Raw genomic sequence first — 21,590 nt, forward strand, 5'->3', positions numbered from 1 at the left:
CCTAACCCTAACCCTAACCCTAACCCTAACCCTAACCCTAACCCTAACCCTAACCCTAACCCTAACCCTAACCCTAATAAGGCTTTCTCTAAGTGCACCCCCTAAGCGCTGCACCACTCTTGATAGAGGACGGCAGAGCAGATTTAAACAAGGCGTTTCTTAACGCATATAAAGGCTCGGCCGCGATCAACGCAGCAACAAAGCTCAGCTTTAACGCCCTCACGTATCTTGTCGATCTACCTGAACGAAGCATTGACCTGAACGCTACCATCACGACTGGAGGATTCGGATCTACTCTGAGTGGGATAATCTCTTCGATTAACGATTTTACTCCAAAGTATAATTGTCCTCGAGATGTGTTGGAACGGCTGGACGCTTTAAGAGTAGATTTTACTGTCTCGCTCCAGTATCCGCGTCTGGTGTTCCGCAAACATTGCTATGGCTCTGTTCTCGAATATTTTGCAGGCGAAGGGGGCCTGAAAAAGGTGGTTGATCTGGTCGACAAGATGAATTAGTATTTATTATATTATAAGAACTTGCTAGCGATTTCTTTCGTTTTAAGAATAGTAAATTTAAATTAAGTTTAGCACTTGTCCTTGCTGTCGGCATCATGCTCTCACTCTACAACCAGATACATTCTAGTTACTGTTTTCGTGAAGAACAGAGCCTTCGTCTGTGTTGATCTTCATCCTCTTGCCCTTAATAGCGTAGTAATGTCCCTTAGTGCACCCAGGCGCCGTGCCAACCTGGTAACAACAATCCCAGGTGAAACCTTCAGGGTACTCCTCTCGCATCTCTTTTGTGTCTATGAGTCCGTGGCAATCCTCGTCATGGTCGGCCCAAAAGTCATTCTCCTCGTCGTCGCAAACCTCCATCTCCCCTAGATTATATTAGTTAGCATGAGAATGGGTCAGTGTCCCCGTCTTTCGAGGCCTGATGTACACTTGCCATAGTGGTAGGTGCAAGCCTTAGAGTTGTTAGCTTTCTCGCTGAAAGTCTCTCCGCAGCGGACGCATATAAAAGCCTGATCCGAAGCCTTCCTCTTCTCGCCGGGCTTTGGTGCATATGCCTTGGCAGCTCTGAGCTTTTTAATGTGGCCCACGATCTGAGACGTGACCGCCGTGTCCTTGCATAGTGCTAAGACCACAGCACGAAGCTCCTCGGCAGACGCCGATTCCACTATATTCATGGCTTTACCGAGATCACTGTGGTCAGAGGATTTATAACTCGGTAAGCAGATTGTGTCGGCATCGATGACGCGACCTAGACGCGTCGAACACCATGTCACGTCAGGATCGACGTGGGGCTGCTTCGGGGTTGATCTTGTTTGCCCGAGTGATGTGGAGTCCTCTTACAGATCTCATCGGTTCCACAATGCCGGTGAGGGGAGGGGGCGGTTACAGACCAGCAACCGCCTAGGGAAGTGTGCGCTAGTTGAAAGAACCTCTCATCAAGCACCGATGCGGAGCGCCACTTTGAGCATAATACCAAGCCTCCATTGCCCGACCTCACACATGTTGAACATAGAATCATTGGGTCAAGCCACCACGCGAGCACGCGGCAGCCAGCATTGAGTGGCATTGCTTAATGCAAACCTGGTACCCGGAATTGTCGCTTGACAGGCTCTGGACTCGGGTGTTGTACGCCGACATAGCGCTTCACTCGATTTGTATCTTTAGACCAGGGTAATTTGCTTGACACCATAGTCTAAAAGCTGGCCGGGAAAAGTACCTGTTCTATCAAACAGCAATAATTATAACTACCAGTCATTTATACCATTCATACAGTACAGTATGCTTGGGATCAAACTCTGTGCGACGCTATGAAGCCAGTGACCCCGTCCCAGTACTCTCCGTGATACCTCCATCCACCACAAGTTCGTGAGAGGTCACGTATCGACTCGCGCCGCTTGCAAGCCAGGCAACAGCGTTTGCAACATCAGCACCAGTTCCCATCCAGCCCATGGGACAGTTGTGTTCTAGGATTCTTGTTGCGGCCTCCTGGTCTCCAACGTCGCTGCTTCGTGCAAGATTGTCCACGAGTGGCGTATACATAAGACCCGGTACAACACAGTTTGATCGAATGTTTTCCTTTGCATACATGACGCCGATGGCCTTTGTGAAACGGATGACGGCAGCCTTGGCAGATGCGTAGGCTATCTGATGTTTTCCGATGTACCGCAAAGCGGTAATAGAGGCATTGTTAATAATGTTGCCAGAGCCTTGTCTCTGCATGATGGGGATGACGTGATGGCACAGGCGATAGACTGATGTAAGGTTGAGGTCGATTTGGCGGTTCCAAATCTCTTCCGACATGGTCACTGGGTTTCCGGCTGATGTCTGGCCAACGTTGTTGATGATAATGTCAACTCTGCCATGCTTCTCCATCACGGCACTGACTAGTGATTCGACATCTGAGGTCTTTGAGACATCAGCTGCGACAACATTGACGACAGCTTCGGGGGTCTCCTCGAGAAGACGTTGCTTTGTTCGCTCAGCAGCAGAGACGTTCAGGTCACAGCCAAAGATCTTTACGCCATTGCGAGCCAGGAGACGAGCAGTGGCAGCCCCGTTCCCCCAGAAAGGGCTGTCTTGGGGTCCAACCTGGCCGATACCGGTAATGAGTGCCACCTGCCCTGAGAGATCAGGGTAGGTGGGAAACACTTCAGGCACAGGGGGGCTTACTGTAGACATGCTGGCCGTAGTGTTTTAGATGGCTAATGGAGATGAGATTGGAGGATACGACAGAGGGGGTTGCAGTGAAATGATGTTGGATTCTCAAGACACAGGTTGAAGCCGACTTTATCTGACTGTGTTTGGTAACATCGGCGCTTCGCCCGGAGCCCACATGAACTTCCTTTTTATAGTGAGGGGAAAGGTCTGGGCATCTGGTCCCACAGACTGAACATTGGGGCCCCGGACTATGTTAACGGCTGATCTTCAACGTTCTTGAGAAAAGGGCCGGCACTCTTTTCATCCCGTTTCGCATGGCTCGCATGAGAGCGCTGCAGTCAGCCAATTCCGACTAGCGCGTGGCCTCTTTGGGATTGTTGATCATTATATACCCCCTTCCTCATTTCTCAGATTATTTCGTTCCGTCACCTTCTCTTCTAACTCCTGTCCAAAGTATCATCCTACCTACACGATTAGTAAACCAGTTGTTAAATTATGGCTGCGAAAATCAGGTCGACGGCCACTTCGCTCAACGAGCACGAGACACTTTCTACAGTAAAAGATGCTGCAACATATCAACATCCTGCTGTCATAGACGACTCCACGTTCAAAGAGGAAACCGAAGCGGAGAAGAAACTGCTTCGCAAGATCGACATGTGCCTTCTCCCAACAATTTGGCTTCTCTATCTTTTATCATACATGGTCAGTCGATCTACGCATCACTGCTCTTTACTAAACCGTGATAGTGATAATATATATAGGACAGATCTAACATTGGAAATGCTCGAGTAGCTGGTATGGGTGACGACCTTGAATTATCTGACAGTCGCTATTATCTAGTCGTCGTTCTTTTTCAAGTTGGCTATGTCATCGCCGAGGTTCCCTCCAACATGATCCTGGCCAGGTCTCGACCATCCCTCTTTATACCCGCCCTCATGATCTTCTGGGGTACTAGCTGTGCCACTATCGCAGCTGCACAAACTTGGAAACAGCTTGTCGGTCTTAGATTCCTGCTTGGAATTGCTGAAGCAGGGTTCAGTGTACGTCCAATTGCCCCTCTTTATATTGTCAGAACAACTTTGGTGATATCTTTACAGCCTGCAGTCATATTCATCATCTCGAGTTGGTATCGAAAGCGGGAGCAATCAAAACGACTTGTTGTCTTCCTCAGCGCTGGTATCATGTCTAGCGCTTTTGGAAGCGTCCTTGCTGGCGCCATTACCAGTGGTCTGGACGGTAAGCTGGGCATGGCAGCCTGGAGGTGGCTTTTCATCATAGAGGGTGTCATTACTGTTGCTGTCGCATTCATTGTTCCCTTTGCACTTCTCGACTATCCTCTAAACTCGAAGCGACTGAGGCCTGAAGAACGCCAGCTGGCTTATGCTCGTCTTCGTGCCGACGGTATCACCAGTCGTAATGATGGGATTGAGCATGGTCTAGGCCATTTGGCAGCTTTCAAAGCCGCTGCCACCAACTGGAGGATCATTCCATTGACGCTAGGTTACATGGTCATTATCGGATCCATATCCCTAGCTTATTTCTATCCTACCTTCGCCGCACAACTTGGTTATAACAGAATAAATGCCCAGTAAGTTCACTTGAACATCTCGCTCACAAACTAGTTACTAACACCGGTAGATACATGACCGCGCCATTCTACGGTGTTGCTCTTGTGATTGCTGTCATGCTTTCCATCATTGCCGACAAGCTACCCTCCTACCGTGCCATCTTCACCTCGGCTGTTCTGCTCTTTTTTGGGTGTTTCTTTTCAGCTCTTTCTGCTGGGATCACCTCCCCTGCCGCTCGATACGTCTTCCTGTGCTTCATCAACACTGCGGGCTGGTCAGCAAATGCACTGTCTCTGTCTTACACTAGCACAGTTCTTGGACCGGTGGAGCCAGAGGTTCGTGCGATTTGTCTCGCTATCATCAACGGCATGGGCAACCTAGCTCAGCTATATGGAACATACATCCTCACATCATCAAAAGCCCCAGGATACGTCATGGGCTTCTCGGTATATTCTGCTATTTTCGCGATTGGAGCTGTTATTTATATCTGCTTATACTTTCTTTTCCGCAAGTATCCATATAAATCTACCAGGACTAACTAAGAAAGCGCCTCCCTAAACTTTTGGATATTTTAAGACTCGTCTCAAGGAACAGGCTAATATACTCAAATACATTCGTGTCTTTCGAGAGAACAATGCTGCCCTACCAACTAGGATGGAAAGAAAGATTAAAACTAATTAAGTTAATAAAATTTAGCTGGCTATTCGGTTATCACTGAGTCGAACAAGTGTGAATAAAACTCTATGACTTCGTTCTGTGCTCTTAGAACTGGACTTAAAGTTCGCTTCTTATAGTGTATGTTATAATAAAGCCACTCTCCTATTCTGGTGACTCGACGAAAGTGAGCTCGCTTTAGGATGTTGGCCAAGATTCCTTTATGAGGAAGGATTAGATTTTATTCTCTCACACGGATACGATTATTAATCTCACCCTTGACACTACAATATCATTATCAACATAGGCTTAAGGTTTTTAAAGTTGCGCATAACGTATGAATCTTATAAAATATAGCGGAAGTCAGGGTGTCTCTCGCCAAGCTTGTCCTGTTCCTCCTGAGGCAGCTGACGGAGATAGTCTCGATTGCCAAGATCGCGCTGCCTGTTCTCGTATGCACAGCAGATCCACATGTTGGCGGCGGCAATAATACCTAAGACTTGGAACGCAATGCATGTAGAAATACCGGGAACGTACTGGGGCCCGTCCTTGAAGGGGAAGACGACAGCTGAGATAATGCCACCCAGCTGGCCAACTGATCCGGCATAAGCAGCAATGGTACCTCGCTTCGTCGAGCTCGTGACTTGATTTGCACTAAGTTGAAACGACGTGTTACTGAGATGGTATCAACGCATGGGAATGGCTTACTATGCGGCAAGCTTACCACCAAGAAATCGAGAGAGGCTGAACAATATAGATGCCAATAGCAGCAAAATAGATACCGATGTATCTTATCGCGCCAGTTAAGAACATAACAAGCAACAGACCTATGATGCTAAGAGAAAAGCCGAAGACGCAGAAAATGCCTCGTTTTTGGATCCGGTCGGACCAGATCCCAAGAGCAACCGAGACAATGCCCGAGGCAACACGAGGCGGCGCAGACAGCAGGTTCGATTTCAGGTCGCCCCAGCCAAAGGTACGCAAGATGGTGGGCTGGAAGACAGAGATAGCGTAGGCAGTTGTGCAGACAGCCAAGTACAGCACGCCGCTGCTGAGGACCTTCCAGTCCTTTAGCGAGTTGACGACGCCCTTGATTGTCATATTCTCGTGAGACATGCCACGATTGTCGGTCTGCAGTCTGCAAATGACCCATTGCTTCTCGGACTCTGTGAGAAAGGTGCTGTTCTCTGGGAAGGGAGGGACATAGATCCAGGCGAGCAAGGCCGCCAGGCATGTGACAGTTCCCTCCGTGAAAAAGATCCATTGCCATCCCGAGATGCCACGCACACCGTCGAGCGAGCCCAAACCGGCGCCCAGGAGGCCCGAGATGGTGCCGGCGATGTCGTTGGCAACGAAAAAAAAGGCCATACGTGTAAGCAGCTCGTGCCGCTTGTACCAGCCAGAAATCAAATACATGCAGCCGGGAAACATGCCAGACTCGAAAATGCCGACGAAAATACGAGAAACAAGCAGGCCCGCAAAGTTGTGGCAGAATCCAGCAAAAGTGGTGGTCACTATCATGGTTGTACGAGAGATGTTAGCCTTGGGTGTTTCAGCAGAGTGGGAAAATCCATCCGATTTCGTGAATACGGCTGGACTGCGAAATAGTACTCCCACGGGCTTTCCCAAATTCACTAGTGTGAAAAGGTGGCTATTGGCCGAAAGGCATACTGATCTGTCTGCTGGATTGGAAACCGAGCACAAAAGGCAATGTAGATCAGTGCGGCTCTACTGAAAAGTGATAGCTGAACCACAAGGATGACTTGGACTTGGGAATGGGATGAGAGAGAGGTTGCTCTTACAGCCCCATCCGAAGATGATGACACCTATAAACTTGCGAGGCTCGACACGGTTGAATACATAGTTCGCAGGCAGTTCAAGGATAATGTAAGGAATGTAGAAAACTGTATATGGCTTAGTTTATGTCTTTTCGTTGATGAAAATGGTGTGCGTGCAAAGCTGTAAACTCACCAAGTACGACAATGTTGTACTGGTAGCCGCTCATACCCAGGTCTTTCTCCAAGTTCCAGAGTCGAGCGTTTCCAATGTTGACTCGGTCGAGGAAAGTCAGCATGTAGAGAAACTGTAGCAAAGGGATGACGCGCCAGTCAACCTTGTGCAGAATTCTCTTGGCCTCAACCGGATCGGTTTCAATGTTGGTCGTCGGATCCATCAGCGGCAGCGCTTTCGACATGATGAATGCCTTGCTTCTCGACGGTCGAAAGGCCCAGAGAAGGCCGTTGGGGCTGGGTCGTTAGGGTCGTCACAGGGAACAGCGCAGCAGCTCGTGGGAGTAAGAAAGACAGAAGAAAGACGAAAAGGAGGTAAAGCTAAGTGACAGATCTTTCTGGAGCTAAAGGAACAAATGATCAACCCTAAGCATCAGCCTACTATGTGCTCAACTCGGAGGAAAACTAAAGAGATGAAGAATGATTTGGACGCGTAGTGTCTTCCATCATCTCCGCATTTTGCCACGGCTGAAAGAGTTGGGGTTCATCTCTTGGTCATCCGTAAGAGTTGCAAGGTAAGACGGTACTGCCTCGCGCCTGGAGATAATCGAGTACTGGCGATGAATAAGCGATGGGAGTGGGGAAACCTGGATGTGTGACTCCAAGGAATCGTGCTTCCAATATGTGAGGGGGCATCGGGTCTGCAATTTGAACCTGCAAAATCTTGCGATCAGATAAGCCTGAATTAATGATTCTCATAATTCGTCCTTGCGGGCATGGATAAACCCTCTAATATTGCATGTCACACCTCGTCCTAACCTGCCCTCTCTCTCTACTGCCGTATTTCAGCTCCAATCAAACAAAGGGGGTTCGTATTTTTGACGTTTGTAAAGATGCCTCAAGTAGCACGGTCTCTCAACGTCCTCGTGGTCGGAGGTGGCCTCGGCGGTCTTGCCACCGCCTTAACCCTGCAAACTGATGGCCACTCAGTCCGCGTTATTGACGCTGCCCCTGAGTTTGCAGAGGTTAGCATCCAATTCCCTCACCTGATTCATGGCCGTGACCTAGTCATTGACAAACCTTCATGAAGGCTGGCGCGGGTATTCGTGTCCCCCCAAACTCGAGTCGTCTGTTGATGCGCTGGAGCGTTGACGTTGAGAGCATGAAGAAGTCGACTTCAAGCCGTTATCATTTTATTCGGTGGGAAGACGGCTCCACGATGGTCAATCTGCCCTTTGAAAATATTGTCGAGACCTACGGCGCTCCTTACTATCTGGTTCACCGTGCCGACCTGCACGCCGCCCTTCTCGAGGCCGCCCAAAGGGCCGGGGTTGAAATCCTCAACAACAAGCGCGTCGTATCGTATGACTTTGAAGCTCCGAGTGCCACCACTGAGAACGACGAAGTCTTCGCTGCCGACCTCGTCATCTGCGCGGACGGCATCAAGTCGGTCGCCCGTCCGCTGCTGACCGGCCGACCCGACATCCCTCGTGATACTGGCGATGTTGCCTACCGCATCTTGATTCCAGGAGACAAGCTTCTGGCCGACAATGACTTGGCCGACCTCATCAACGATCCCTGCACAACATCATGCTGTGGCCCCGACGCCCACCTGGTCGGCTACCCGATCCGCAACGGCGAGATGTACAATGTTGTCGTCTGTGCCACCTCGTACAACGAAACGACCGACGAGGTCTGGGTTGTCAAGGGCGACAACCGCGAATTGTGCAGCCGTTTCTCTAAGTGGGAGCCCCGTGTCCGGAAGCTTTGCGAACTCACAGGCGAATTCATGAAGTGGCGTCTCTGCGACTTGCCCAATCTCACTCGCTGGGTTCACCCTTCTGGCAAAGTCGTCTTGCTCGGCGATAGCTGTCATCCCATGCTTCCCTATCTGGCGCAGGGTGCTGCGCAGTGTTTCGAGGACGCCGCCGTTCTTCGGCAATGCCTCGCTCTCGATATCCCCCTCAAAGAGAGCCTGAAGTGCTACGAAGAGATCCGCATGCCCCGTGCTTCTCTCATCCAGGCCAAGACGCGTGAGCACCAGTACATCCTGCATATCGAGGACGGCACCGAGCAGCGGGAGCGTGACGAGAAGATTAAGATCAGCAACGAACAAAACCCCATCTTCTGGGGCTACGACGACCGCCGCAAGTGGCTGTTTAGTCACGACGCCGAGTTGCTGAACCATGAGGGGACCGCGCGATATGTTGTGCAGAGTACCACTACTGCTGCTTATTAAGAATCAGGTTGCTTTTTACCAACTCTCTCTGTCTGCGATCAGTCTCTTCCTTCATACACACACACGCACAAACACATAGAAACTATTTGGTTGCAATGTCATGAAGGGAATGAGCTCGCCAAATCATGCCAATCGAAATTAATGAGTGAAGGTGGAAACAGGGCTGGGAACAGAACGATATCATGCCTGGTGAGCTAGATAGGTGTATATGTGCGGATAGTAATGATTTGCAATCAATTTCTGCTGTAGGTTTCAAAGCTCCATGGCGACAAAATTTTGTGAGCAGAGTATGCCCTGTCCTTTATGAGATTTCTTCACATGCAGTTACATACTGCAGACACAAGGAACTACTCAGCCGATCTAAGGCACGGCAGGGAGCCCAAGCTCTGTTCCGGGGCCAGGAAAAATTTATCCTGTCAGCTCCTGATGTCCGAACAGAACTTCGCCATCCGTGGTTAAATTTGCAGAGAAACGCCATTCTGTCAAAGGTGCGTATTCACTTGGTGCGGGAGGAGTCGAGTCGACCATACATGCTCGGCCATGGACAACATGAATGTAGTCCGCATTGATGCCGTGGCTGATCCAAAATAGTCTAGCATGTCGGGGTCGTATTTTTGCTTCAGTTCCGACAACCGCGGATAGTTGGTACCCCAGAAGGAAGACGACCAATTAGGCTTAGTAATACTAGCCTCGCTAATATACTTGCCTATATCGGGAGCTAGTCGTCTTTAGCCAGCAGCCTTTATAGTATTGGTCTTGTTTGCAATAATAAGTGCGGCTGCTCTCCCTCGTCCTGGATTTGCCGAGACCGCACTCCCATTATCCAGACAGTCACCAGGCGATATTATCTGGACACCAATACTGCCCTCCATCTCAGCCAATACCTCCGTTATGTTTAGACCGCTTAAATGTTCAGCGCTCACTAGCCAGCTGTCGTAAAGAATGATTCCACGATCATAACGATAGTCGACTGTTGTAGGTTGAGGAACTAGTGTTCCATATGTGCCTTCGAAGAACTCCCTGTAGCTACGGAATTCGAATGACCGGGTTTGGAAAGGCGTCATTCCTGGGAGACTCGAGACATTGGACAGGATCGGGCCCCAAATCTCGTTGGCCTTAGCGATACCCGCTTGCGATTGCTGAGTCTAAGAGCTCGTGCCACCGTGGCTGCTGCTTTTAAGGGGAACCAAAAAATTCCAGCGCTGGCTTCTGCCTCCAATTCTCCCAGTTGGAGTTGTAAATACGACTTTTGCTTCCTCTACTGTTGCTAGTGAGTCTGGATCGGATCGACTTGTAGAAAGCAGTTTCGGACAGGTGAACTCGAAGAAACTTAACAAAGGCAGGCATTGATCCGACTATGATGGCAATGTTATTTTCAACGATTCTAGTTTCCAACGAACGACACTCAGCTTCTAGGAGTTTGTGTAGTGGGATGATGTGAATAGTTTAAGGCATGCTAACATTATAATAGCAATCTGGCCCGTCCGCCAACCGCTGTCCTGCATTCCGAGCAGTTTTACTCGAAATACAAAGCAAATAACACCGGCCACAATACCCTTAGACTCAGTTAGCACTCTTGCAATACTGTAGTAGAAATACAATAGCTTACATAAACGCTGTCGCAAAAAATGTTGGTACCTGGATTTGTTTCAACAGGGTTATGTTAAGAGAAAAAACAATTGGCAGGGGTAGAATAAAAGTATAAATATCTAATATAACAAACGTGGCACTAATAGCAATTTCAATTAGAATGCCTTTCGTTAGAAAAGCCGACAATATTGATTCCTCCCAAGTCTGTCCAATGTGTAGAGTGTTTTAATAACAGAGAGATAGATTTAGGGTAAAGTATACCAGGAAGGCGATTACTAGGCCAATTTTAAAGCCGATTCTGTTAGTTTCCTTGACAGAAAAGAGTTTAAGGTAAAAAAGAAACATGGCTGCTTTGGGAAAGAAGAGGGCAAGCCCAGCCAGCAGAGCCTTAGTGAGAACCAACTAAAGACGAATTGTCGTTAAACATGCTGTTCTATGTGCTTAATAATCAAGCGTTCTCACGTTGAGGTACCTCACGTCCATCCAGCAAATAGGGATGTCCTACGGGTAGGGGTAGTATTTTGATACTGCAAGTAGGTCAACATTGCATACATTGGCACGACGACTTGTCCGGTCCAATGACTCAAGATCCGAGCCAGGAAGTCGTAGATTTCTCTGAATTCGATACGTTGCAAAGCAATCTTCCAGTCCTTGCCAAGGACCCTCGCACGATAGTTAGAGTGGCGTGCGTGAGCGCGAGAAGGACGACTGGAAGTGAGAGTGACATTCACTCTACCTAGTTCTCCTGCATCTTATAGAGCACCGCGCCCGTATCCGCTTTGTATTCTTTGTGATCGTACGCCTTCTCGTCCAGCTCCCGAAGCCTTCTCTTGTACTATTCGACAGGCTTTTGATTTCCGTCAAAGAGCGTTTCGTCGTCTTCCGTAGCCAGCTCCCACTCGCACTTCTTCTCGAACTGACGGATCTGGTCCTCGATCACCTTTGTCTGATTCTGGATATTCACAGGTTCTGAAGCGCCTTCCTCGAACTCGCCCTCAAGTTCGTCGTCCTCAAGAATAGGATGAGACATCACAGCTAGCGTTGGAGTCATTAACAGCAGTTGTATCAGATGACAGCATTTGGATCAGATAACAGCAGTTGTGTCAAATGACAGCAGTTGTATCAGAGACACCAGTTGCATCAGATGACAGCAGTTGCATCAGATGACAGCAATTGTATAATATCCCACATCCATGTCTCGCTGATGTTCCTCATCACAACCTGAGTCATCACGCAGGTCAAGAGACTGGCGTCTACTCGGCATATTGAAAGTGGAGTGGACGTGCCATGCGAAGTCGGGAGAGATGGGACTCTAGACTGTGCTACATGCAAATCGATACGAAAGGGAGCGGCAAGATCAAGGACAGACCCAGAAGTTGCCAGGTACTATAAACGATCCACAGATCTTCGCACACACCATCCTACAGGAAGCCAGCTCGGGATTTGTCCAAGAAACGTGTCTGTCCCGGACTGACGCAGAAGCGCGAGCTCATGCTGCACATAAGTGGTGAGCTCGGATATGAACAGTACATCCTCTGAGTGGCACAGCTCCAAGATGTCCCAGATGAAATCCAGTTGCGGAAACAGACTCTGGGGTAGGATTCAAAAGAATGAGTGTCTCAAGCAATCAGCCACTCGATCAACCAATCAATTAATCTGGGCCCGTAGAAGTTGATGGTAACACAGACGTGCTCTCACCAATGTTTTGCTTTTGATAGATATAGACAATATGTGGCGGTATATTGAATTCCACTAACCTGAAAAAGAACATGATCTCGATTAAGCTCTTCAGATGTCCATCATGGACCACGATAAGTGCATGTGAACATAAAATAGTGCATAAACGCATGTCGAATGATTAAGTGTTTAACTACCTGACGAACTTATTGGTTTATCCCAAACTTCTTGTCAATGGCGCGTAGCGTCTTTTTGATCGACTTTAAAAGAACTGAAAACATTTGGCCTTTATTTCGCTTCCTCTGATCCCTAAACTTCCTGCATCACCACTGTCACGGAGACAGATGATCTGCTCAATATCTTTGTTATCATGGAAGCGCCAATCACTGTACCAGAGGGCTTCGAAAAGGCCGCACAAATATTTCACGAGATCACTGGCAAGCCTGTAGACGGTAACTTCGCCGAACAGCATGACAAGTTACGCCAAACTATCAGGGGAGAACGCGATATCACAACAACCGGGGACAAGTTTTGCCAAGTCCTAGACTGCTGTGTCCAGCTTTCAAAGCTGGTTGCCTCCGCTAAGCCATCGGTACGAGCTCCGTCGAATCTTTTTTGGATTGCACCACTGCTAAAATGGCTTGTCAGGTGTTCCCTGCGGGGTCTGTGTGCGTCTCAGGGCTGGAAATTTTATTTGAGATTGTCAAGACGTACCGTACTTTTTTCAGGCTTCCTAATATTCTTGATATTATTAAAAGACTCAGTACCAGCCTGCAAATGGTGAGGAGAACTTGGAATGTGGCCACGACGACCCGAGGCGGAATTAGCAACGACCTCAATAATGCACTACTCGGCATCATCCGCGACTTCCTTCAAATATGCATCTCATACGATAAGATCAAGAAGGCCAAATTATCCCGAAATCCATTGCCACATTTGATTCTAGCTGCTCGAGCAGTAGTAAAGTCTGACTATGGCATCATGGACAACCTTAAACACATCGACAAGTTGACAAGCGTGGCGCGTAACTTGAAGAGTGACGACGTCTATGAGGCAATCACTGCTTTGCAAAGCAGCCAAGTTCATCAAGATGATCGAAGTCGGATCATCCAATCGCTACCATGTCAGCAGACGGATTTCTGGAGGACCTGGGTCGATTCCGCATTCCACCATTACCGACAGGGTTTCGTGTCGGAAGCGGCAACGTGGTTGCAAAATGATCCAGCCTTCAAAGAATGGAGCAATCTTGGCAGCTCGAGTGGTAAACGTATCCTGATCATCCAATCACGGCATGATGGGTCGGGCAAGAGCAGCATCTGTTCGGAGGCAATCGAAAGGCTTCGGGATCAGGTGCATGTGGGTTTTCCAACAGCTAAAGGACCCACTCCAGCAATGTGCTACTTCTTCTTCAAACCCGTCCCAGGAAATCCGATGCTTGGGGATAAGTCAAAGACAGGAGTTCGACTCACTGATGCATTAATGTCAATTGCATGGCAATTTGGCCAAACCAATCCATGTTACCAAGGACACTTATCAACGCAATGCCATTTCAGACCTGATAGGGACGACAAGCTTTGGCAGCAGTGGCTTGCAAGTTATATGCCAAGGACTGGTCGCCAATCCATCTTCATCATCCTCGACGGCATAGATCAAATCCATTCAGATGACCAGCAAATGGAAGAGAAGACGCGCACCGCACTGCGTGAAATCATACGACAGGTTAGCAAACCAAGCAAAGGCGGCTTGGATATTCGACTACTCTTGAGTTGCAGAGAGAGCTATATTGCCGAGCGTATCCCTGAGGAGGAGCAGAAAGCAGTCTCCTGGATCAATCTGGCCGACTATTGCCAAGACATGGCTAATGCATTTATTGACAAGAAACTGGGTTGGATATGCTACGGCTTCGACAGCACCCAAAACGCCAAAGACTTGAAGTGGCCATGGAGACTCAAGGAAAAGCTGCTTCACCATTCCAATGGAAATATCGGAATGTTGTCAGCCTTGTTTCGAGACATTAGTGATCCAGAGAGACGTTCCAGCCTCGATGAGTTCGACAGACGCCTCGATAACTACCTGGACAACTACAAGCGAATGATTCCGGCTCACATTCAAACACTCAATCAGAGGCTCAATGACGACGAAATTGAAGACTTGAATGAAATCATTGCATGCATTGTCTTGATGAAACAATGGCCTACATTGACTCAGATTCGGGGAATTCTAGGGCTTCGAAGAGAAGGTAGACCGGCCCCAGACGAGGATGAACTGAGAGACAGGTTCCGATACTATGGGCAACTCCTGAGCGTCTCCGAAGATATTCTATTTTCCGAAACCACCCTAAACTTTTTCTTGGAATGTGAACAGAGAATAATCCCATCATTCTTCTTTGAGCCAAGCGCCGAGAATCACACAGGACCTATTGACACAGGGAGTGAAGATGGTGCTGGGGGCCCAAACATCAATGGCATCGGTGGCACACAGAAGATCCACAAGTCAGAAATTGATATAGTGAGAAATGCCTTAGTCTTCGTGTGTGGGGATGATCTGTACCGGAGATTCGATTTCGACAAGTTCTTCGCTTTCTGCTCTGCGGGACAGATCGATTCAGGGCCAGGCACATGGACCGCCAGCCGCTATGGCATGGAATCTACGAGACTGAGCAGCCCAGCCACTTATCGCAACTTCATTGGCTTCGGGAGCTCCGACGGTCACACAAGAATCGCGTGCTCCCTGTTGAGATCGCTTCAGGCTTCTGAAGAAACAGAAAATTCAGCCAACGATTCTCTTCGCGACTACGCCATAAAGAATGTTTTCTGGCATATCAGCAAAATCGACCACGAGCCAGATTCTGGTAGTTCGAGGAGAGAATCACAAATCTGTGAGATGCTGCAATCCCTCTTCACGGGTCAGCATGCTATCAAGCTGTGGTTGAGTCAAGACTGGGGTGACAGTGACCGATTTTCTAACTGGTTGAAAAGTGCGGTCGAGACGACCTTAGACTGGGTAAGTCAAATGGAGCCTGATAAGTCGATAGAACGGCAAGAACTTCTGGCGACACCCATCAAAGTCCTGGTAGATCAATGGTTACAGGACAAGCAGTGCTCCGTCGGGAAGGCGTTTGAACAGTTGGCTGCTTGCCATAAGCAAGTGAGTGAATATATCGGCAGCCCTCAGCCAAAGCGTTCAAAAAAGAGCAAAAAGACTAACACTGATACACAGGCTGGGAAACTCCAGTACGAGCGAGATGATGTTGGCGCGAAGGTTGCTGAAGTGAAGCGTATTGCTTTCAAGGAGGAATATTGGCCGGCAGACACGCATTCGAGTTCCTTACAACTTGCAGAAATGCGGGCTTTGGAGACGATTCTCTACTACGAAGATTACCATCAAGTAATCGAACAGAGCAAGAACCTTCTTGAGAGAGACGATGCGAATTGGACAGTACACTGGTACCTTGCACAGGCACTGGTAAACGAGAACAGGATTTTGGAAGCCCTGCGGCATTGCGACAAGATTTTGATCATTCTTGGACATCCTCCGAGTGGATCTCGTCAAGAACGACCTCATGAGTTGGGGAACATCCTACAATTTCATTGGCGGACACTTCAACTTGCACCTAGCGAAGTTACGGTGGCACGCACGCGGCGATTCAAAAATTCTTGCGAGAAACTTCTCGAAGTATTTCCTGATCACTATGCCCTCATTGACACCTTAATTGGTACCATGGGCTCAGACGAGAAAGTTCAGCGTGAGCTGTATGATGATCTCTCCAAGAGACAGTTGCCGCAGCGACAGCCTGGGATCACGGTTATGACTGGCCTCCTACATAATCACGCCACAAAATTGGATTTCCACCGAAACCTTGTCAATTGTTATCGAAAGGAGCCAGAAGACTTGAAGATCATCTACAAGGAATCTATCCAGGCAGCAGAAAAGAGTTGCGCAATTTGGTACGATCTGCGATTCTATCTCGGCCTCGCTCAGCATTATCAGAGCCCGCGGAAGGACAAGGTACGGGCGCGCAAAGGCGTCAGTCTTGGCTGCAGACTATACTTGAAGGCATCGGAGAGCGAGTTGGTGCACAAAGAAGAGTGTTTGAGAATATGGGAGGACGATGCCAACATGTTCTTGGGACTTCCGAAGCCGAACAAAGAGGATGCGAACTACATCCACATCGCACGCACAATCACAGAACGCGTAGCCGGTATGCTTGCTTCGAGCTACACTAGCACGTTCAAGAAAGGCAGTGCTTTTGTCCGCAAACGTCTTGAACTGCTGGAACAGATCAATCGGCGGAAACGTATCGATATGGCCTCACATGGATCACCTGACACCTTTCTAGACCATGCAATCGCACGACTCTACAACCTTGATGGTCAAATTGATAAATCACATCGACAGATCCAGGAGTCGATCACATCTGGAATAAGACTGCTATCAGACGATGTTGCACATAATGACTGGCAAGGTTGCTTGGTGCTACTCGAATCATTGAAGGCCGTGAACGACAACAAGCATGCTTTAGCAGCTTGTGGTCTTCTATACAATTTGACCAAGCAGGGAGAAGCGCGTTGGTCCGGTTTCAGCTGCGATGGCAATTGCAATAGGTCTTGGCCGGAAGACTTTCAAAGCATATATATATGTAAAGATTGCGCCGACGTCCAGTTGGGAAGTTGCTGCTACGGCAGCCTAGGTCAGTTCAGCAGGTCGAGCTTGGAGTGTGGAGAGAAACATAGCTTTTTGATTTTCTCAGAGGAGTGTGCCAACAAAGCCAAGAATGCAGGCATGGATATGATGGTTCGCCTGGGGGAGAAGCAAGTGACCATAAAGGAATGGGTCAAATTGTTGGAAGAGCGATATCTGCACTCTTGAAAAAACAAGGAAGTTTACTCCACATGTTCATATGCTAGGCTTGGTTGGCCCGATTCCTGTCAGGTCGTGACACTCAGGTTAATATGACTGCTACAGACGTGCGCGCCTTGGGCATCTCCCCACCTGTTGTGTTACCTTGCCGTGCTTGCCCACCGCCCACTTTGCCGGGCAGGGTACGCGTGGCACCGATGCTGCGATGCTGACCTACCGCCTACGAGACTGGTCTCTACAGTGCTGTAGGAGGCAAGATCAGGACACCCACAACGGCCACTACTGTACAGCCAATGCTTGGAGAGGACCTGCGACTACCCCTACCGAGTTCGCTCTGCAAACGTCATTCATTCAATACCGTAGAATATACACCTGCTATATCAGGCTAGCGTCTAGTGCGCACCCAGTCTGTGCGTCGTTAGCGATGATACGGTGATAAGTGGAGACCTCGGGAGGCCTAATTAAGCGACAAAAACAAGAGATGATCGACATCCACAAGGAGTGCAGGAAAATGGTATCACCTTCTACTTCGGGCACACGACCGATTGCGCTATCAAGAGCACGACATTATGTTGGCAATGAGTGCTTGGAGCTCGAACAGCGTCATTCACTGTCTGAACGTATGTATATCAGTCGCTCCTCACTGACGCCAAGGTCAGATAGGTCAGTCCCATCCGGGCGAGTACCTTGTTCCAAGTTCGACGACCTGACTACTCACAATGTCTCTGGCCAAGCTCTGTGTAGGCTTGGGCGCCATAGTCATCGGCGCTACAGCTCTGCCGTCTGATTCTCCGTCGACCAACTATGCCATCAAGGAGCGACGTTACGTCCCCAAGTCTTGGACGAGTCTTGGCCCGGCAGACAAATCCGACATCATCAATCTCCAGATCGGTCTAAAGCAGAGCAACAAGGGTGCTATCGAGCAACACCTACTTGAGATCTCGGACCCCGACCATGCTCGCTACGGCCAGCATTTGTCTGTCGACGAGATCACCGATATTGTCCGCCCAACAAACCAGACTATCGACAGCGTCCACCGGTGGCTCGAGGGACACGGCGTCGGAGATATCGCTTACTCGCCTGCTCAGGACTGGATCTCCATCATTGTGCCCATTTCAAAAGCCGAGGAGTTACTTCAGACAACTTACTCGAAGTATGAACATGACAGGGGCCACATTGCCAACCGCGCGACAGAATGGTCGCTGCCACTGCACCTTCATAAGCATATTGATGTCGTCCAACCCACGACTTCGTTCCTGACGCCCAAGCCTGAGCACAAGCCTGTCAGGTTTGACTTGTCCGAGCAGGAGTTGACCTGGTGGGAGCATACAGGCCAGTTCAAGTACAAACAGCAACCTGCATCTCAGCTAGCAAGCGGGACCGCCAATATCTCGGCAATCTGCAACGCCAGTTTTGTCACCCTCAACTGCCTACGCACAGTCTATGGCACGATCAACTACACTGCACAGGCTGCTGACAACAATTCGATTGCCATCAACAATTATCTCAATGAGACAAGTCGGCGTGACGATGCCAAGACCTTCCTACAGACATTCCGCCCAGACGCCGTCGCTGCCGCCGACGAGTTTGAGTTCATCATCATCGATGACGGGCCAAACTACCAAGGCCCTAACACCTCTGTTTTTGTTGACGCGGGTAGCGACGTCGAAGGCAACCTTGATGCTCAACTGGTCCTTGGCGTCAGCTCTCCGACGCCTCTGTTTGCGTACAATACGGGCGGAAGCCCACCATTCATCCCCTCCCTGAGCACCCCAACAGACACCAACGAACCGTACCTGGCTTTCCTAAATTATATCCTTGCACAAGACGATATCCCAAATGTCTTCAGCTCATCTTATGGCGACGACGAGCAGACCGTGCCACAGTCTTACGCCGAGAGGGTTTGTTCGGGCTTTGCGCAGCTTGGCGCCCGCGGAGTCACCTACTTAGTCTCGTCTGGAGATGCCGGTGTTGGATCATCCGGTGATTGTTATAGTAATGACGGCAAGAACACCTACAAATTCACGCCTGACTTCCCCACGTCGTGCCCATGGGTCACGTCTATCGGTGCCACCGCCAACTTCACGCCCGAGACAGCCGTCACCCGCTTCGCCTCGGGGGCTGGATTCAGCAACTACTTTGCACAGCCCGAGTACCAGGCGTCGACCGTCAACAAGTACATCGCCAGTTTGAACGGCACGTATGACGGGCTGTACAACAAGAGCGGCCGTGCCTATCCCGATATCTCAGCGCAGGGTAACCTCGACGTTATCGTCTATGCCGGCAGCATCATCCGCGTCGGAGGAACAAGCGCTTCGTCGCCCACCGTCGCGGGCATCCTGGCTCTAGTCAACGATGCCCTCATTGCCGCGGGCAAGCCAACATTGGGCTTCATCAATCCTTGGTTGTACAAGGAGGCTTACAAGACCTTTACCGACATCACCATCGGCTCAAGCTATGGTTGCAATACTACCGGGTTCCCAGCTCAGGCTGGCTGGGATGCTGTCACTGGTTTTGGCACACCTGTGAGTACCTTACTTAGCAGTAACACGATTACGGCACTAACTTGGTAATAGAATTTCAACGAGTTGGTAAACGCTGCTCTTGAGAAGGACTAGATGTTATTTCGCGGCAAGCTGGAGTCTTGTACAATGTATATAAAATTCATTTCCGATGTGAATGGAATGTGAATAGGTCTGGCCATAGCTCGAAAGTGAACGCAGCGCTTTTGTGGCGCACTGGGACATACAGCCAACTTAACAGAAGTCGGTTGGTTACGATAACAAGCAACTAGCCGCCTAGCATCCTGGTATGCAAAGAATTAACTTGATTCTATTCTGCCCTGTGGTCGGGTTTCTCCGAAGCTTGAAGCTTTTCTCTGCACACACCCACAACATCATACCGTTGCAAGAAATTTACAAGTTCTTGAGTTGTCTCTTTGTCGGGTTAGAAAACTTCCCCAGCAGCAGAACATCGTGCGGACTCACCGGGGAGCTTGAGGTCTGGCAATAATGCCTCAATATCAACATTTCTCTTTGTGGGTAGATCAAACATTGGTATTTCCGACCATAGTTGAACGGCTGAATTGTGTGGAACTCGGATCTCGTTGAAGAGGCGAAGTCGGTAAGAGATGGTTTCCGTTGATCGATCTGGTAGGTCTCCAAAGAGAGTGCCGAGAGCCGCAGCATCAAGAATGGCAGAGTTGGCACCTTGGCCCATGTGCTATACAATAAACGTGTTCAGCCGATATCTTGCGCCTCGCAGTGAGTAGTGGTACTTCAACCAGCCACATCGCCATCTACTGATAAACGAGAGGCAATCAAGTGTAAACATGACGAACCGATAACATGGCATGTGCTGCATCACCAATGGCGACAAGACGGCCGCGGCTGTATCGGGCAGCAGGTGGTCGTGTGTAAAGTCGCCACACAGGCAGAACACCCACCAGGTGGTCACAGACCGTCCCAAGGTCAGGATGGAACTCGTTAAGGGCAGCCGCCACATGCTCCGGGGTTGTCTCATCACGCATCGTGTGGATCGCCATCCCCGGTATATCCTCGAGGGCGTAGAGGACGAGATTGAGGTACTCGAAGTCATGGCACCAGTACCCGAGCAGGTACCGCTTGCGATCGGGCGCCACACTGAATGTACCACGGCCAGGAACGTCGGCCATGACCCGTGCGAAGGGGTTATGCTGCAGTTTCGCGATGGGGATCACGGCGCGGACGGCCGTGGTGCTGCTCCGCAGAGCTGGGGAGGGCTCGCCCAGGATGACGGTCATTGCGGACGAGTGGACACCGTCGGCGGCGATTATGAGGTCTGCCTTGGTTTGCGAACCGTCGGCCAGGTAGACGATGCCTTGCTCCGGCTCGATGCTGACTACCTCTGTATATTCAGAAAGGCGGCACGGCAGGTTCGGGGTATCTCCACCACCGTCATTGTTCGACGGTGGCGACTCTGCCACATGCCTCAACTCCTGGTGCAGATCAGGTCGATAGACTGTGCCGCCTATAGATTCCTCTACCTGCAAGACTTGCAGCAACTCCAATGTCCTCCCATCGAGGATCTGTGAGTTCTTCGCTAGTAGCCAGGTTCACACCAGGATCCTTGGTTAGCCGGTGACCACAGCTGTAAAGAAAAGCGTCTACAGGGTTGATTCTTAGGTAAGAGGAGACCAAGTCGCAATACTATTATACCACTTACCTCTACAAACCTTCGCTCTAGCATTATTAAAGCCAAGGCTTTGCAAATATTCCAGCGAGTTTAACCCGAGCCCAACGGCAGCTCCAACTTCACCTGACAAGCTGTACTTCTCGAAAACCTGTTTGAGATCATGTAAGCACTCGCGAGTGCAGGTCACTACTATATTGTAGGAGAAGGA

At 49.6% G+C, this 21,590-nt stretch overlaps 9 protein-coding genes across 9 annotated transcripts; 4 read left to right on the forward strand and 5 right to left on the reverse strand.

Annotated features, from left to right (window-relative positions):
* Positions 1 to 638: 638 nt before the first annotated feature.
* Positions 639 to 1,189, reverse strand: J7T55_007640 (uncharacterized protein; the record flags this gene model as incomplete). Its single annotated transcript, XM_053134528.1, has 2 exons — positions 639 to 880; positions 943 to 1,189. The coding sequence occupies 2 exons, from the start codon at positions 1,187 to 1,189 to the stop codon at positions 639 to 641; spliced, it is 489 nt and encodes a 162-aa protein (XP_052987614.1).
* A 631-nt stretch (positions 1,190 to 1,820) lies between these two features.
* On the reverse strand, positions 1,821 to 2,693 carry J7T55_007641 (uncharacterized protein; the record flags this gene model as incomplete). The annotated part of the gene is made up of 1 exon (XM_053134529.1): positions 1,821 to 2,693. The coding sequence occupies one exon, from the start codon at positions 2,691 to 2,693 to the stop codon at positions 1,821 to 1,823; it is 873 nt and encodes a 290-aa protein (XP_052987615.1).
* An 869-nt stretch (positions 2,694 to 3,562) lies between these two features.
* J7T55_007642 (uncharacterized protein) lies at positions 3,563 to 4,911 on the forward strand (the record flags this gene model as incomplete). The annotated part of the gene is made up of 4 exons (XM_053134530.1): positions 3,563 to 3,712; positions 3,770 to 4,260; positions 4,311 to 4,686; positions 4,894 to 4,911. The coding sequence occupies 4 exons, from the start codon at positions 3,563 to 3,565 to the stop codon at positions 4,909 to 4,911; spliced, it is 1,035 nt and encodes a 344-aa protein (XP_052987616.1).
* A 327-nt stretch (positions 4,912 to 5,238) lies between these two features.
* On the reverse strand, positions 5,239 to 7,088 carry J7T55_007643 (uncharacterized protein; the record flags this gene model as incomplete). The annotated part of the gene is made up of 4 exons (XM_053134531.1): positions 5,239 to 5,548; positions 5,619 to 6,408; positions 6,697 to 6,798; positions 6,866 to 7,088. 4 exons carry the CDS (start codon positions 7,086 to 7,088, stop codon positions 5,239 to 5,241), a joined length of 1,425 nt encoding a protein of 474 aa, XP_052987617.1.
* Positions 7,089 to 7,736: 648 nt separating this feature from the next.
* On the forward strand, positions 7,737 to 9,082 carry J7T55_007644 (uncharacterized protein; the record flags this gene model as incomplete). Its single annotated transcript, XM_053134532.1, has 2 exons — positions 7,737 to 7,868; positions 7,934 to 9,082. 2 exons carry the CDS (start codon positions 7,737 to 7,739, stop codon positions 9,080 to 9,082), a joined length of 1,281 nt encoding a protein of 426 aa, XP_052987618.1.
* Positions 9,083 to 11,507: 2,425 nt separating this feature from the next.
* On the reverse strand, positions 11,508 to 11,936 carry J7T55_007645 (uncharacterized protein; the record flags this gene model as incomplete). The annotated part of the gene is made up of 2 exons (XM_053134533.1): positions 11,508 to 11,707; positions 11,894 to 11,936. The coding sequence occupies 2 exons, from the start codon at positions 11,934 to 11,936 to the stop codon at positions 11,508 to 11,510; spliced, it is 243 nt and encodes an 80-aa protein (XP_052987619.1).
* Positions 11,937 to 12,719: 783 nt separating this feature from the next.
* Positions 12,720 to 17,218, forward strand: J7T55_007646 (Neutral permease protein; the record flags this gene model as incomplete). Its single annotated transcript, XM_053134534.1, has 7 exons — positions 12,720 to 12,941; positions 12,998 to 13,017; positions 13,177 to 13,705; positions 13,931 to 15,352; positions 15,440 to 15,496; positions 15,569 to 16,916; positions 17,100 to 17,218. 7 exons carry the CDS (start codon positions 12,720 to 12,722, stop codon positions 17,216 to 17,218), a joined length of 3,717 nt encoding a protein of 1,238 aa, XP_052987620.1.
* Positions 17,219 to 17,928: 710 nt separating this feature from the next.
* J7T55_007647 (tripeptidyl-peptidase 1 precursor) lies at positions 17,929 to 19,827 on the forward strand (the record flags this gene model as incomplete). Its single annotated transcript, XM_053134536.1, has 2 exons — positions 17,929 to 19,734; positions 19,786 to 19,827. 2 exons carry the CDS (start codon positions 17,929 to 17,931, stop codon positions 19,825 to 19,827), a joined length of 1,848 nt encoding a protein of 615 aa, XP_052987621.1.
* Positions 19,828 to 20,155: 328 nt separating this feature from the next.
* On the reverse strand, positions 20,156 to 21,436 carry J7T55_007648 (salicylate; the record flags this gene model as incomplete). The annotated part of the gene is made up of 3 exons (XM_053134537.1): positions 20,156 to 20,431; positions 20,550 to 21,275; positions 21,413 to 21,436. 3 exons carry the CDS (start codon positions 21,434 to 21,436, stop codon positions 20,156 to 20,158), a joined length of 1,026 nt encoding a protein of 341 aa, XP_052987622.1.
* Between the last annotated feature and the right edge of the window lie 154 nt (positions 21,437 to 21,590).

Source organism: Diaporthe amygdali, assembly GCF_026229845.1.
Source record: "Diaporthe amygdali strain CAA958 chromosome Unknown NODE_46_length_305281_cov_63_574154, whole genome shotgun sequence".
NCBI lineage: Eukaryota > Fungi > Ascomycota > Sordariomycetes > Diaporthales > Diaporthaceae > Diaporthe > Diaporthe amygdali.